General features: G+C 45.7%; 2 protein-coding genes across 2 annotated transcripts; one reads left to right on the top strand and one right to left on the bottom strand.

The window, feature by feature from the left end:
• Positions 1 to 1,227: 1,227 nt before the first annotated feature.
• On the bottom strand, positions 1,228 to 4,122 carry ZCCHC18 (zinc finger CCHC-type containing 18). Its single transcript, XM_070258705.1, is given in 6 exon segments — positions 1,228 to 1,833; positions 1,836 to 2,018; positions 2,021 to 2,476; positions 2,479 to 2,802; positions 3,445 to 3,558; positions 3,731 to 4,122. Coding segments are annotated over 4 exon segments (1,203 nt in total). The 5' UTR covers positions 2,675 to 2,802; positions 3,445 to 3,558; positions 3,731 to 4,122; the 3' UTR covers positions 1,228 to 1,465.
• SLC25A53 (solute carrier family 25 member 53) lies at positions 4,016 to 13,826 on the top strand. Its single transcript, XM_005614384.3, has 2 exons — positions 4,016 to 4,362; positions 11,301 to 13,826. Exon 2 carries the CDS (start codon positions 11,332 to 11,334, stop codon positions 12,250 to 12,252), a length of 921 nt encoding a protein of 306 aa, XP_005614441.1. The 5' UTR covers positions 4,016 to 4,362; positions 11,301 to 11,331; the 3' UTR covers positions 12,253 to 13,826.
• Positions 13,827 to 17,115: the final 3,289 nt, after the last annotated feature.

Raw genomic sequence — 17,115 nt, 5'->3', positions numbered from 1 at the left:
ACCATGAGGTGGAATAGGCATAGGTGTCCAGGAAGGTCCTTCTGTGCTCTCTCTCCCCTCTTAATGCCCTCAGTTCTAAAAGGGTATGTGGGCTTTCTAATTCCCATATTTTTTTTCATGCCCTGGCGTCCAGATTGTTTTTCTTCCTTCCCTGGCTATTTCCATTGTTTGTGTCCGGGAGAGGTTAGCTTGGAGGCCTTGGGCTGCTGGTGTCCTCTAACATGTAGCTAGGGTGAGGCCTGGAGGGTGCTGAGCCTCTTGGTACTGAGCTCTCATAAGTAGCTGCTTTCTCTGTAACTGGGGATAAGGCAGAAGGTAGTGTCAGCCCAAAGGACAGTCTTGTTGTTGCCACCAGGTGTTGCCCAGAAGCAGCAGTAGCAGCAATCTAACGAATGTACCCAGGGAAGGCCCCTACCCAAACTGAACAATGTAATGGAGCCCCTGAAGTACCCATTTCCCATGTTTGCCCCCACTCCCATCCATCCCATCATCAGATTTCTCAGGATGCATTAGAGAAGAAAGCATTGGAACATTATTAACTAGTGAGTGCAGACTTTTAAAAAATTTTTCAACAGCTTTATTATGATATAATTGACATAAACTGCACATATTTAAAGTATATTAAATAAATGTATAACATTTGACACACGCATACCACTGTGAAACCATCACCACAAGCAAAATAAGAAACATATCTGTCGCCCTCAAAAGTTTTCTTGTGCCTTGTCTTTTTTCTTGTGCTCTATTGCAGCCCAGGCAATAGCAGGTGCAGACTTGACTCTGTTATGGAGGAGACAGGTCAGTTGTGATAAGGGGCTCTTTGGGAGATATTCAGCCTATTTCAGCTTCCATTTTCCTCATCTGTAAATGAAGTGGATAAAAACTCCATTTTGCAGTATGATCTCCTCCTATTATAGCTTTTATATTTAGTTCTCTTATTTATTTTTCCTCTATATTCCTAAAAGTAATATCACACACAGAGACATTAAACTTAATACTTATATACGTTCATTGACATAGAAGTCCACAAGATATATTGTTTGGTGACGAAATACACAGTATAGAACAGCAGTTATATTTGGTCACTTTTATCTATACATATATCTATCTGTATCCACAGGTATAGGGAAATATCTAGAAGGACATTCATCAAAGGGCTGACAATGGTTATACACAAGAGGAGAGTTTCAGGTAATTTGTACTTTCGTTTTTGTATTTTCCTTCCTGTTTGAAGGTTTAAATTCATCAAGGAAATAGACACATACAGAGAATAGACCCTCAGGTGGATGGAGGAGGGAGCAGGGACAGGTCAGGCCATCCCCTCCAAGTTGCTGGTATCCCTGACCTCTTCTTCCCCAAAGAGAGCCACTTTGTGGATTAGTTACTGTCACCGCCCCCCGCCAGTTTTTCCCATCACCAGTTTCTGAATACAGTTAAGGGTTCACTTAGGCCTGGGTCTAGCACCTTACTGTGGCTCAGAGGGGTCATTGTGTTCACCAGGGACCTCTCTTGACCCCTCCTCCTTCATATGCGTCAGCTCCTACAGGGCGATGATCAGATTCTCAAACACCCCGGCCTTGTTGCTCTCATTGTCACCGGTTTCCTTTGAGTGGCCCTCTTCGCCACGATATGAACAGCGGATCATGTATTTTCGCTTCCTGGCTCTATGTATATCCTCGGGACCATCATTCTTAGACCCAGAACCATCGCTGGTGCAAGGAGCTTGAGCCTGGGAACTGTCGGGGGAATCAATGACCAGAATTTGATCCTGAGGTCTGGCCCTGCCTCTGAGGAGAGGGGCACCCATGGATGTAAGTGGAGGGTCCTGAGACCCAGGATCACACCCTCATCTGAGTCATCAAGGGTATCATCTATCTCTATCACTTTGCAGTCAGCACTGCTGATCACTATTAGTGGAAGGCCCTGAAATGCCACAGGGCTTGCTGCCCTCTTTCTGATTAGCTCAGATCTTTTGGGCCACCTCATTTTCATAAAAGTGTCATCCCAATCCTCTTCTCCCTTATCATCTTGATTAACTCCAGGAAATTAGGAAGATGCTCCTGATCACCTGCATACATCCTGAGAAGATGCTTCAGCCTGAAGTGCAGGTCCCCATTCAGCTCAGTTCCTAAAAGGAGCTGGTGCAGGTGAGTCTGGCTCGAATCTTTCTGAGCTATGATCCCTGCCTGAACAGCATTCTGGAGCTGCACTTCTAAATGGATCACATAAAGGGAGGCTTTCTCCCCTTGTGCCTGCAGAGTGTTAAAAAATTTACCATGGGCAGTGACACTGCTTTCAGACCCCCCCCCCCCAAATATCAATTTCATCACGTGCAAGATATCTGCCACACTTAGGTTGGGGTTGGCCGCCTGGAGCAAACGCATGACCTCCTGGGCGGGGCCCCTAAGGGTTTTTATCAAGTATTTGAGCTTTTCCTCCTCAGACATATTCCAATCTGGCAGGACCCCATTGACTTAGATCCCCAGTTTTCCAAGGTTTCTTCCCCTTGGACTGGCAGCACCCTCCCGGAGAACAACTTCATGTTTCTTTCTGCCGTGTTGACCCTTAAAGGACCAAGACTCCTCCCCAGGGACCTCAACATGGAATGGGCCCAAGGCGGCAAGCGTGTGTTCTGTCACTGGCTATTACCCGCAGGTGAAATGATGCTAGCCATGACACACGATGACGCTCTATATGAATATAACAAGATGTTCAGGCTTTTTAGAAAAGCCTAATTAATGTGCAGGAAGAATCCCCAGAGCAATGTTCGCGGGCTCTTCCTTCCTTGCATCTCAGAAGGGACTGTAAAGAAAAGGAAAAAAATGGTCAATAAGGTAGTCGACTGCAGGGAAGCAGTCTGCACTTGCTCCCTCTACCTTCCTGGACACCGTGGAGTACATTTTATATTTGCCCACTACCCTAAAAATGCCTTGCAGGAGACTGGCAATCACAACGTTCCAGAGCTAGTGGGTGTTCCCGTGCTAACAGGGTGCTTTTCTGAGCCACATCCATCCCCTCCTGCCAGTCCTCCAGGAGAGAGAGCAACTGTTGTTTCAAATTCTAGGTGAAATAATGTATGGAGCCAATGTCGGGCTCTCAAAATAGAGTGCAGTGGTCTAAGTCTCAACAGATTTGTGTTAATAAATAAGATCTCCATCAAACTGAGACTCGCGGTGTCAGGTCTCAACCACATCCCCTTCTCAAAATTTCCCGTTATTAGATACTTAGACGAGCTGGGAAACAAGTGCGCGCCTTCACTTTCTGTTTTGTAACAGGTGCCGTCCGCGAGAAAATCTACAACTGGGGGTTGTAGATCCCAGTCCTCAGGGCGTCAAGACTGCGCGGTCCCGGAGGGCAGGGAAGGGAAGGGTCAGAAGCGTGTCTCCTCCCTCATCCTGCTCGCCCACCCTCCGCTGTAGCCAGACGGAAAATTCCCTCTCCCACCTTCTGAATACAAGCCAAAGTGAATCCTCCATTACATTTTCTTGGGGAAACCGTCGGCCTACCAGCTCTGCAATCAGCCACAGAGAATTCAAGTTCGGATTCGTCTTTGATGGCCTGCCACGGAGAAAGGGAATAGGAGTTGGACACTCACACGCACATATTCCTCCCCGGGAGGAAATGAGGAAACGCGAAGGGGGTTCAAAGCAGGCAGCTTGCGATTCTCCCAGCCTCGACCCTTACCATCCCCCTGAAAACGCCCCCCTGCCCCAATCCAGGCAAATCCTACCTATTCAGCAGCATCCATTTGAACCCCACCTCCACTCTCAGGGCAGCCGGGCCAAGAGAGCGCTCCTTCCCCTGCCTTGGAGTTATCCATTCCCCAAGCCGGGAGCCGCCCAGTACTGCTGGGGCTTCCCCGTCCTCTCTGCGCGGGGCAATCGCGCCCCCTGTCTACCTGTGCTCTGCTGGAGGGCAGCGGATTCTCTGGTGTGGACAGCCGTGGATGCCGCCTTGAGGTATCCGCAGCCCTGCAGGGGAAAGAGATAACGCCTCCTCGGCCGCTAAGCGACCCAGAGCTGCCTAAAGGAGCAGCTTGGTACCGCCGCCCAGCGAGCGGTAGCCGAGTAGAGGCAGCACGGTTCCCATGGCAGCCACGGCCGCCCCCGCCCACCCGCCGGGACCTCCCAGCAGCCGCCGCTTCTTTTAGTCTCTGCCCATTGAGACAAAAAAGCGTGATGAGCCCGCTGGCGCGGCCAATCGGCGGGGCGCGGGGGCGGCGTCCCCGCGCAGCCTCCGGCCCCAGGCCCTTGCTCGCAAAAGGGGGAGCAGTCGACCCGGGCTGCGGCACACCGGCGCGGGAGCCGGCGCGGTGTCAAGTGCAGCTCGGACGCACCGACCGGGCCGATTTACATTTTACCCGTGAGTTTGCTGCTTCCCCCTCGCTTCTCTTCTCTCTCTCCCCTTCTGCCTCCACTCTCCTCCGCGCTTTGAGACCGGCTGCCTTAAACACGAGGTGGGACAGAAATCAAGTGAACAATGAGTTCCTCACCTTTGTATACGGGGAAGGGAGGGGGGAAGCATTTACTGAGCGCTTTCTGCGCGCAAATGCTCTTGCAGGGACATCTCATTTGTTCTTCTCAGCAGCCTTGTGAAGGAGGTAGCAGCGTGCCCGGTTAGCAGAGAGGGAACTTCAGTACCCAGGCAGTATGGTTAAGAAGTGCAGACTAAGTTCATACCCAAGTCGACATGTCTGATTTCAAAGGCTGCCCCTTGTAAACAATCCTCTCTACTCTCAGATTGAGGGTTAGAGGAGAAAAACCAAATTGGAGATGGGAGGGCCCATTTGGAACTATGTAGAATTAGTGAGCAAGGTCTATTATCTCCATTTTACAGATGAAGAAACAGAAAAGTTAGGCATCTTGCCCTGCATCAAAAGGCAGAGAAGTATAAGCATCCGATTATGCACTCAAGTCTGTTCTCCAAATTCCAGCTATTTGCCCAGCCGAGCCGCCTAGAGAGCATTTTTACATTGGTGGTCTCAAACTGTCTCAGTCGCAGTCTTGATGTGATGGTAGTGCTAAGGGAGGGGGCGGCAAGGCAACGGGGAGTGGAGTGGGGAAGAGGTAGACAACTTTTATGTACAGAAGAGGAAACTGAGGCACTTTTCTTTCTCTTTTTTATGCTATTTTTTTGTGCTACAATAAGCTGCCTGTTTATTAAAAAAAAAAAAAAGTAAAACATGATTTCTATAGCTTATGACCCCACAGCAGACAGGGCTTGGAAAGGTTAAATGACTTGCTTGAAATTACAAACTGATGCCAAAATTCGGACCAAGTCTCTCTGGCGCCAGAACCCATGCTATTAACCGAAGTATGAGTACAAGGCTGGATGCCTCAGAATCATTGTGGAGAGCTTGTTAGAAATGCAGATTCCTGAGCTCCACCTCTGGGGGATCCTGGTTTACTAGGACTAGGGGTGGAAAGTGTGATTTATATTTTTAACCAGTGCTGTAGTTAATTCTGAAGTGGAGAGAGATCTGTGAGCCACTGTGATAACACCACATCATGCTGAGGGTAATAAGTGAATGAGCCTGCTGCCGATGTATCTGTCCACAGCATATCTGTCAGGAATTGTAACTGCAGAGCAGAGGTTCCTACCTAGGGTCCTTCCTGAAATTGTTTACAAAGAGTTTGGACTCTGTATATTTTTCTTTTCTTTTTTTTTTTAAAGATTGTATTTTTTTCCTTTTTCTCCCCAAAGCCCCCCCACCCCCCCGCCCCGGTACATAGCTGTACATTCTCAGCTGTGGGTCCTTCCAGTTGTGGCATATGGGACGCCACCTCAGCGTGGCACGATGAGTGGTACCATGTCGGCGCCCAGGACTCCAACCGCCGAAACACTGGGCCACCTGCAGCGGAGCGGGCGAACTCAACCACTCTGCCACGGGGCCGCCCCCTCTGTATATTTTTCTAAGTCTGTAGCTTTGTACATTTTCAAATAAGTCTGTGGCCCAGAAATGGTGAGGAATCACCCTTCTACAAGCTTTCTTGGTAACATCATCCTCGTTCACCTTGTACTTGAGGGAGAAGTGTGAGAAATGAAACACAGTTTGACCTAACCCCCTAGCCACAGCTCTCTGCCGCTGATACAGCTCTTTCATTTCCTGGCTTGAGGACAGGTTGCTAGGTTGCCCTTCTGTGAGCTCTTGAGGGGACCTCTCCTCTGCTGGATTTGGCATCCCTGGCCCCAGAGAAGGAGCAACTCCATGGAAACGGCATGCAGGGCTGTCTGGAGTGAATGGGCCATGAAGCCCAGTGACTGGGAAACCTGTTCCATTTTCCATGAATTCCGGTTCTTGGAGAGCAAGTCTTACTTCCCTTATGTAGACTGTGGCTAGGAGGCCCCTTGTGGGACTTGTTCTTGACTCCTGATGCTTGGAAGCAAGTGAACAATCTGATGCCCTTTGAGTGCTGTGTGGTTTGTCTTCAGCCTGCCAAGGTACTTTACCTGCACCTTTCTGCCTTCTTATTTACAACCCCAATACCTAGAGTTCCTTGGAGTAAACACTTCAAATCTGGAGATGAAGCACCTTCCATATGAGGACTGTGGCCTTTGTCTTGCAGATGGAATAGAGCTGCGGTGGTAGAGGGTAGAGGGTGTGAGAGGTAGAGAGAAGACTCAACTCATACAATCAGGGGTGACGCTAGCAGTAGCTGTTGGGTTTCCTTCAGACTCTTGCTTCTGCTCTCCAGTACCGTGACATCTGACCCTGGGTCTTAGCAGATTCTTGTTCTGTATTTAAATTGGCTTTATCGGCAAATTAGGGGATCTGCAGTTGGACCTGGTGGGAGTGAGATCAAATATGACAAAGGATAGATTTTAGAGCTCCAGCAAAAGATAGTGAAAGGAAATGGACTGTGTAAAGGTGCCTGGATTGGGCCATTAAAACAAAGCAAGGGGCTCTTCATGCAAGGCTGGGAGGAGGATTTGCTAAGATGGCTTCAATTGGATACAGAGCATCCCTTATCTCTGGCCTCTTGTGTGGGAGTGTGTTCTAATTCATGGCTCTAATGAGACCACATTTTCCAATTTCAACAAAGAAACCTTAAAAGCTTGAAGGTTAGGAGATAAAGCTTTCAGTTGAAACAATAATAGCTGCCCTTTGCTCATTGCCTCCTCTGTGCCAGGAACTTTCTATCTGTTATCTCACTTAAGCTTCTCAGCAACCCTGTTGAGACAAGCATTTTTATCCCATTTTGTAGACAGGGAAACTGAGTTTCATGGAAGTTAAGCAACTTGTATAAGTCCACATAACTTGTAAGTGGAGGCCCTGGGACTCCAGCCCAGGGCTGTCAGACTCCAGAGCCCAGGAACGGCTCTTCTCTGCTGTCTTCCAAAGAAGAAATTTCAAATGCACTCTGCAGACGACCCAGTGCTTTAGACTGATTTCAGCCTTTAAAACAATGTAGTTGTAATCTTACCTTGATTCTGAGATTTCATTTTATTTTTAATGAAACTACTAATATATCTTATGGAGCAACTAATATCCTGGGTACTATGCTAAGTATTTTATATACTTCATCTCATGTGACCTTCATGACAATCATTTTACTGATAAGGATACTGAGGCTCAGAGAGGTGAAGAGACTTGGCCAGGGTCCCAAAACTAAGAAGTGGCAAAGTGAAATTCACACCCAAGGCTGTCTGACTTCAGAGCCCGTGTCTTCATGCTATAACAGGCTGCAGCGGGGAAAACAAATATGGCCCTCATTCTAAATTGGCTCCTCTCTGTCAGCCACGGCTCTGTCTCCTCCCCACGGCCTGTGTCCCAGTGCCATGCACCACTCATGCTTGTAAGCCTCTGTGCCGTAAGCCTCTTCCTCAGTCTAGAATGCCTGCCCTCCCTCCTCAACTTAATGAGAGCCTACTGGTCAGTTAAGGATCAAATCAGATGCTCCTCCTCAGAGAAAGTGTTTGAGCGCTCCCTGTCCCAGGTGGACTAAATTGCTCTTGTCTTTCTGCTCTGACCTTGATTAGTGCATCTTTTATTTTGCCTTCCAGTATAGTTTAGCTCATCGTTGACCTGTCTCCTCCACTAGGTTCCCAAGCCCTTCGGAGCAGGCACCAAGTACTGTTCACCTCTAGCTTCACAGGGACTTGCCCGCAGTGACTTAGTAGATGATCACTATGTGTTTGCGAGCTGACCAAAGGACCAGCTGAGGGATGCCCTGAATGAATGGGCGAATGAGGGGCTGGATCCTGGGGGAGTCACACAGGCTGTCCATGTGGACTAGACTGGCCAGGGGAGGCTGGAATCCCTGGGCTCACTTTACTAGGCTGTAAATACGGCAGGCACATCCTAGGATAGCTGGGCTAACTGCTCGGGGCTGATTCCAGGCCCATTCTGTGGTCTCTACTTTGGAATTCATGTGAAGGGGCCAGACTGTCCGGAATTGTTTCTATGACACCTTTACATTCAGAGAAGAAAGGCCTTTCCTGCCTCCCGTGTGGACACAGGATTTGTTCCACCATACCACTTCTTCCGCTTCTGGCTGGCTTGAGAGTGTTGTGCAGGAGCATGTGCTCTGTGGAGAGAGATGGTGAAGTCAGGAAGAATCTTTTTTTTTTTTTAATACCTTTTATCAAGGCCACCATGCCATGGAGTTCAAGCACTTTATCTTGTTTTATTTTATTAATCTTTGCAACAGCCTTTTGAGGTAGGTCCCTTGTCCTATTTTGTAGCTGAAGGAATGGAGACTGAGTTAAGTGTCTTACGTAAGGTCACACAGCTCAGCTAAGTGGTGGAGGCACAATTCAGTTTCAGGTCTGTCTGCCCCCAAAGCCTGGCTTCTTGACAGAAAAATACATGGGAGAAAAGTGGACTCCCTCCTCCCCCATTCAGTGGAAAGAATTAGATTTATAAAATGATGAATTAGGTGTTTAAGGTAAGGTGTTTCTAAGTTATTGTTCACCTTTAATCCCTGAGAATGATTGGCAAAAATGGCAGAAGGAATCAGGGATGGAAAAGCACGATTCCTCTATCAAATATTATCCTGAATTCCCCCATGTGAGCCCCCTGTGACATGCACAGTATGAGGATGCCTAGAGAGCATTTCACCTTGTCTGCTTATTTTATAACTGAGGTGGATGAGGCTCCAAGATGTCAGTGAATTTCTAGAGGTCATGCAGGAGGTTGATAACAGAACCGGCAGTTGGAATGCTGGTCTGCCAAATCTTAGCCCAGTTTTCTTTCTGAGAAGTAAGCCTGCCTTATGCAGTCAGTCAACACGTGTTTATAGGTTTCTCAGAAAAGTGTGGGGAGGAAGTGGAACATTATTGCACTCTGAAATAAAAGAGGGGACAGACATTTCCTTCCCCACCCATCCTTCTTTAGGTGCAGGTAAAACCTGGGGAAGAAGTCCCTTGCTAGGTGAGCTGGGGAATGTTGGGGGCCCACATGGCTTTGGGGGCCTGAGTGGATCTGCCTCCTGCCTGGGGGCAAGGGAGACATCTTCTTTGGCTCTGGAGAGATGGAGGTGGCTGCTTGGGGCCCAGAAGTGCCCCAGAGGGATGCAGGGAGTGGGCCTTTTGAGACTTTGCTCCTGACCAGTTCTCAGCTAAAGGGTCCCAGGCAGAGGGGCCCTCCCAGTCTCCTTCTGGCCATGAGGGTTAAGGAAGTGAGGCTTCAGGCAAACATGGAATGCAGGGTGGGGGAGGGGTGATGGCAGAGCACAGGAGCCTGAGCCTACAGCCCTCCACCAAGAGAGAGTGTGGCTCCAGGGAGGGCAGGGTTGTAAGGTCAGACTGTGGAGTCTTGGATGGAGCAGGAGCAAGAAGCCAGAGAGGAGCCCGTGGGGGTGATTCCGGGAGGAGAGGCACTTAGAGGCAGGTCCTGGGTGTGTCAGCCCAGGGAAGGCTGCAGTGGGCTTCCTGCAGTGCCTGCCTTCTACCCCTCCCTCGGGGACTCAGCCTGGGGCACCCCTTTGACCCTATTGTCCCTGTTGAGCAGGCCATCAACTGCAAGCATAATTACAGCCCCAATACCCTCCTTCCCTCAGGACCACCCAGCCCAGGATTCTGTGTGCAAACTCCGGGTCTGCAATTCCTACCAGGCTACCTGTCAGTCAAGATGTGAGTGCCCTGCCAGGTCTTGGGTCGTCGTGTCCTCTCCCCCTCTCCTCCTCTCTTCCTCTCCCCTACCCATGCAGCTCTATGCTTCCTCTCCTCCACACACCATCTCCCACTGCAGCACTTTCTTTCCTCAGCCCAGTGGAGCCCCTATTTCTTTCACAACAAAATCCTTCAGGTTCTCAGATCTGCAGTAAGCATTCATTTCTTCTTGATCCCAAATTTCCTTCTTGTGCCCTGGCTCCCTATTTACCTCTCATACTACCCCACGTGCTCCTGGATCATTCTGGGATGAGAGCAATCCTTTAGAGTCCTTACACTGCCTCTTCCCTCTGTCCCTCTGTATAGTGGTTCTGAACCAGAGACAATTTTGCTCCCGCTCCCAAGGGACATATGACAATATCTAGAGATATCTTTTCCTTGTCATAGCTGAGTGGGTCACAACTGGTACTACCGGCATCCAACGAGAAGAGGCCAGGATGCTGCTAAACATCCTACGGTGCACAAGACAGATACCTACAACAAAGAATTATCTGGCCCCAAAATGTCAATAGTGTCAAGGGTGGGAACCCCTGCTCTATCATATATCTACAGGTCTACAAGGTTAGGCTTGAAAATTGCCAGGTGTGGAGTCTTTTGGTGCTAAACTTCCAGGAACAGCTACTTTTTCTGTTTCTCAGTTGGGAGTAGGGGGCAGGGCGTTGCCATGAAACAGCTACAGCATGGTTAGGAATCTACAGAAAGAGAGATGAGGGAGATTCCCTGCTCCCCAAATTTGCTACCAACTTTTAGAGAAAGTACCGGGCTATAACTTTTGAATGCCTTTCTGCTTCTGTCAGATAGTGCCACTTTTTGGAAAGAGAATAGCAGGTTATTATTCTAGCAGTTTATTAAATGCAGAATTTCATGTGGTGAAAGTTGAATAAAATAGGTTTTGGAGCCTTCCTTCCCCAATTTCATTTTCTTCAATCTTAAACCTTCTTTGAATCTTAGAATATCTGCTGTGTCAGCAAAACACTGTAGAGGTGACTGTTCAGAAAAACTAACTGCCTTTGTTTTAATTTAAGGTTGATTTCTTCCTTAAGAGTGTGCCTATTTCTCAGAAATTGGCCCAGAGAGTTGCTCGTTTCCTTAGAGCTGAGTTTTTTGGGGCTCTGTTTCTAAGCAGTGAAAATGCTCACCAACAAATTTAATGGTCCGTCTAACCTCTTTTTCTCCACTCTTGCCAGTTCCTTGCGTCTGCACGCAGTTGTCCTCAGCATGGGGGAACAGGACCACTCTCCTGGGAAGGAGCTTCAGCACTGGATACGAACAGAGGCTCCAGGAAAGAAAAGCTGGCACCCCCAGGCCTACGCCCTTGGGGCTGTTTCCAACTTTATGTCTACTTTTCTGACCTTTCCTATTTATAAGGTTGTGTTCCGGCAACAGATCCATGCTGTGGCAGTATCAGAGGCTGTACGACAGCTGTGGCATGAAGGCCCTCAATACTTCTACCGGGGAATCTACCCACCCCTTCTCTCCAAGACATTGCAAGGGACTCTGCTGTTTGGGACTTATGACAGTCTGCTGTACTCTCTCTCCCCTGTTGGGCCACATTCCCTGGGACACCGCTGGGCTGCAGGGCTCATGTCTGGTGTGGTGGAGGCTGTGGCACTCAGCCCCTTTGAAAGGGTGCAGAATGTGCTCCAGGATGGTCGCAAGCAAGCTCGCTTCCCCAGCACCTTCAGCATTCTCAAGGAATTCAACTCTTATGGGTTTTGGGGGCGGCTGTCTCTGGGCTACTATCGTGGTTTCTGGCCTGTCCTTCTCAGGAACAGCCTGGGGAGTGCTCTGTATTTCTCCTTCAAGGACCCCATCCAGAATGGCTTGGCACAGCAAGGCTTGCCTCATTGGGTCCCTGCCTTGGTGTCTGGGAGTGTCAATGGAACAATCATCTGCCTCGTTCTGTATCCTCTGATTGTGCTAGTTGCCAATATGCAGTCCCAAGTTGGCTGGCAGAGCATGCCAAGCCTGTGGGCCTCTGCCCAGGACGTGTGGGACACTCGGGGCCGAAAGGTGTTCCTAATCTACCGTGGAGGCTCCCTGGTCATCCTAAGGTCCAGTGTGACATGGGGCCTCACTACAGCTATCCATGACTTCCTGCAGAGGAAGTTTCATTTCAGGAAAGAGGTGAAAGACTGACTAGCTACAGCAAATGTGGCCATGGCAACTTTGTTATTCTAAGCTTTTCCAGGTTGGTCATAGCTTACTTTTTTGGCTTGGTTACCTAATACAACCATTCTATAGCATTTTTGAACTATCAGTGCACTAGAGAAGTTCCCAACTACCAGCCTATTGGGCACAGACAAAGCCCAACAGGATTCCTTGGTCAGAAAGAGAAAGTCACCCTAGTCTCTCCACAGCTTCAACAACCTCAGACTCACGTGGACTTTGAATAACTTGTAACCTAGATGAAATGTCATTCCTTTAAGGAATCCCTTGACAATAAGAGGAAACTTTAAAAGATGACTTTAATTGGGGCACTGTGAGTTCTGGGACCCCTCCAGTTGTCCTCTGGACTAAACCGAGTGGAGGACCAGGAACTCTCATTTCAAAGGACTAAGCTTGATTCTTAGGATGGGGATTCCATAGAACTTCTCAGATGGCTGCATTTTCATGGCATTATTCACTACTGCCCCCCAACTACTCTCACTTCTCAAGGCTGTGAGTCCTAGTTTCAAAGTGGCAATTGTGGCTGGAAATCCTAAATTAGACTTGCCTCAACTCATCAAGTGCCACAAGAACTGGTGGAGCTGGAGGTGGGAGTGGGAAGAGGTGTGGTCCCTGGATGGATAGAAAGAATAGACTTTGAGGGAAGAGTGTAGTTGCATGCAAAATAGAAAAATTTACTGTAGATTGCTTGGTGTTATCTGCTGGGACATTTTTGATAGCAATGCGATAACATTTCCTAGAAACCACTTGAGTTTCCCTAAGAAATCTGGAAGTAAATGACCATATCTCTTCACAAATAATTGCATATTTTATTGCTGTGAATAAATATAGTTACTGTGACATACATTAAAGATCAGAAATCTTAGCCTGTCATTCAGAGCCATTCAAAATATGGTCCCTATATAACTTACAGCATTTTATACACCATTGCCACTTAAATAGATCTCATACACTGGCCAAACTGGACTATTCTCTCCCCAAACATGCCGCCAACTTTCCCATGGCCTTGCTTTGGCCCACACTATTCTCTCCATCTGTAGTCTCCCTTCTCCACATGCCAGTCTGCCAAAATCCTTCTAGTTCCTCAAAGCCCAGCTCAGGTGCCACCTTCTTTGTGGAACCTCTTCTGATTTCCCACTGAATGTGATGTTAATCTCTCCAATAACACTTCATACATGGCACTGATTCCATTATGTCACTGATCTCATGTGGCCCTGTGTTCTTCTTGGTGTTCTTCAATACCTCCTACTAGATTGTCAAACTCCTTGAAAGCAGGGATTCTTATACACATTTTTAAATCTCCCATTGTGCCTAGGTGCTCAATAATGTTGGTTGAATTATTGAGTTGATTGTCAAGCTGTGATATGGTCTTTATCCTCAGGGTGCTGTCCCTTGTACATGAAGATACTGTTGACTCACTGTCAGCAAGACACATGCCTTTGGGGTGTGATTTTCTTTTATTAGTGGATTTAGTTTTGTGCTAATGATAATGATGCTGCTGCTGATAATAATAACAGTAATAAAAATGACTTTAAACTGGAACATTTGATGAGTTTGTGTTATTGATGGCACCTTTGCTATTAGCAGCACTATAGGAACTGAAATTTCACAAGCAGAAACATTGCATAACTGTCCCATTCATTTCAACTCTGGAATTTTGAGGATTTACAACATGACATGTTGCAGATTTCCCCTTATAGCTGATATCATGATGATGACTTCCGCTTGCACATCCTTATCGAACTGAACATGTCATTTATAATGACCTGATTATAGATCCTAGTAATGAGAATTCCTCACTGAATATCACAGAAATTAAAGACATAGCTGTAGACGGTATGAGATCAGAGAGCGTTTGCCAGCGAGGTTAACAGAAAATGGCTGGTCCAGAATAGCTGCAGACCAGTTCCCACATCTAATCCCTGTGCAGACCTGGACAGGGTGGGACAGAACTCTGCTTGTGGATTCAAGGTTGGGGAACACGGGGTCTGCACAAGGGAAGGAAAAATAGAACAGCAACTAGTTATAGTTCAAGGCTAGCTCTCAGAAGGACGAAAATATTCTTTACAAAAATCCATAACTTGGCTATGGCTTTGATTTTTAAGCTGAAAAGAAGGGAATAAACTACCATATTCCCCCACTTTTTTATCCAAGAGATACATTTATTTGCAAGTATGCTGTTGTCGATGAAAACAATCCATAAGCAATCCATAAATGAAAATTTGGGTGAGTTTATTCTGAGCTAAAATGTGAGGACCATGGCCCGGGGCCTTTTTTCCTAAAGGAAGGAAGTGTGCCAAAGAAGTGGGGTATACAGAGTAGTTATATACCCTCAAAGAGGATGTTTCACACACGATTGAAATGCCCCTTTTACAATAGTCGCAAGACTGCTCTGTCGGCACAGCGATTGATGGACACAGCAGGTAGGTCTGCTATCTAGGCGGGTGCAGCAGGAAACAAGTCTGTTGTCTCGAGCTGGGTGGTCACAGGTGAGCTGGGTGGTCAAAAGTGAGCCCAGCAATCAGTTCCTGGTCTAAAGAAAGATGCCTATCCTTAAGGAAACGCCAATGTGGGGGGAAGTTGCACCTTTATCTTAAGGCCATTTGTTCTTGCCACAGTAAATGTTTAAAGCAGATATACAGTGCATGCTTGATGCCCATGTCAGGCCCTTTTGGAAAAACAAAGGCCGAATTAGGTTTACACTAAATGACTTCCGCATATACTCCAATATATCCTATTGCTTGCCATTTCTATTTGTCACTATCGATTTCCACTTATGTCACTGTGTCAGTCCATATCCCTTTTTTCATTTTAACTTCTTATTTAGAAATAATTTCAAACTTATAAAAAGTTGCCAGTGTAAGTAAAGTATAGAGAACACCCATATAGCCTTTACCCAAATTCACCTAATTCTCTGTCCACACACACATATTTTTTTCTTGAACTATCCAAGAGTTGCAATTTTAATATTTCTAGATTCAATATGTGTAAATTAAAATTCTTTTAAAAAGACCGTGTTTTATCTCTATGACAATGGCACAGTTAGTTATTATAGAATATTAGAAAATGAAAACTCATGGCATGTTTTAAAGCTATATTCATGGTCATTGTTTAAATTTACTATATTTGCCTTTATAAAAATTTTAAATTTACATTATTTGTGTTAATACTTGAAGCTATGCAATTATAATTTAAACACAGATTTACAACTAAAGCCTGTGATAATTTAAATGATTGATTTTTACAAATTGGTTCATGTGAAAACTTAGGCAAAATTATAAAATTATGTAGACCTATCCAATTTTTCCACTTAAATCTTCTGAGTAAAGTTTGGATGTAATAGTTTTCTACCTAGTAAATGTAAATATCAATAGTTTTGTGATGTTGATGTGGTTATATTTTCTGACATTTTTTTTCTTTTTCAAAAACAGCTTTATTGATGAATAATTGACATACAATAAAGTGCACATAATTTGCGTGCAATTTGATAAATTTTGACATGTATATACCTGTGAAATCATCACCCCAATCAATATAATGAACATATCCATCACTCCAAAAACTATATTAGTTTGCATTTTCTAGAGTTTTATGAAAATGGAATCACAAAGCACACACTCTTTCTTCTCTGTTTTTTTCATTCAGAATAATTATTGTTTTTTTGTTTTGTTTTTTTAATTTTTAATTTTTTCAGATGTACATCATATTTCAAATTCTGTATACATTACATCATGTTCACCACCCGAACATTAATTATAGTGCATCCCCTCACATGTGACCCTAATCACCCCTTTTACCACCCCCCCCACTTCCCCAATGGTAACCACCAGTCCAATCTCCAATGCTATGTGGGTTTTTTTTGTCGTTTTTATCTTCTACTTATGAGTGAGATCATATGGTATTTGACTTTCTCCCTCTGACTTATTTCACTCAGCATAATACCCTCAAGGTCCATCCATGTTGTCACAAAGGCCGGATTTCGTCATTTCTTATGGCTGAGTAGTAGTCCATCGTGTATAAATACCACATCTTTTTTATCCATTCGATGAGTTTTGGACCTGAAGTCAATAAAATAAAGAGGTAATAAATACCTATGTCTATTTAAAACTTATAAAATGTAGAATGTAACACTAAAGCTACTTGGTAGAAAAAGTTGAAAGAATAAAAATCCGTGTATAAGCACTGTATATTTCTGTCTAAATATAAACTACATCAGCTTTTATAAAGATCAAGGTAAAATAATAACTAATGTATAGCAACTATTATCACAATTATGTGGTTTATTAAGACAATTTTGCTTTAGAAATGTATTTTTAAATAGTAAATAACGTAGTTTACATGTTTGGGATAACTGATATAGTATGGTATATTAATGTTAATAAAATAATGTTATATATGAGAGAAAAAAGCATAATAAACCAGGAGAAAAGTGAAGTTTTCATAAAAGAATAAGATTTAAAAAATACTATATTTCCCTATTCTGTTCACTCTCCAACTTCTCTGTTTCTTTCACACCATCTTCCTTCTCGTTAATCTGCTATGCCTCCTCCCCCATCTTCAGTCCCAGCTGGTGACCTTGCTTTCCATTTCATTAAGAAAAGAGAAGCATTCAAGAGAACTGCCAGTTAAAGGAATATTTATAAAGCTCTCACCCATGGAAGGACCACCCCGGAGAAGAAATAGAACACCTTGCTAACCCCCTCCTCCTCACTCCCCAACCCCCAGCCCCCTCACTGATGACATTCCTCCACCCATCCTAGAGGTAACCTCTATCCTGACCATTGTGATATCATTTCTTTGCTTTACTTTATAGGTTTATCTTCCATACAAGCA

This window comes from Equus caballus, chromosome X, assembly GCF_041296265.1.
Source record: "Equus caballus isolate H_3958 breed thoroughbred chromosome X, TB-T2T, whole genome shotgun sequence".
Lineage (NCBI taxonomy): Eukaryota > Metazoa > Chordata > Mammalia > Perissodactyla > Equidae > Equus > Equus caballus.
Note: the sequence above shows the minus strand (reverse complement) of the source record. Positions and strands in the feature narration are given on the sequence as shown.

What these genes read in the sequence shown, in the direction of transcription:
- SLC25A53 (XM_005614384.3), top strand. Translation starts at nt 11,332, where the DNA reads ATGGGGGAACAGGACCACTCTCCTGGGAAGGAGCTTCAGCACTGGATA.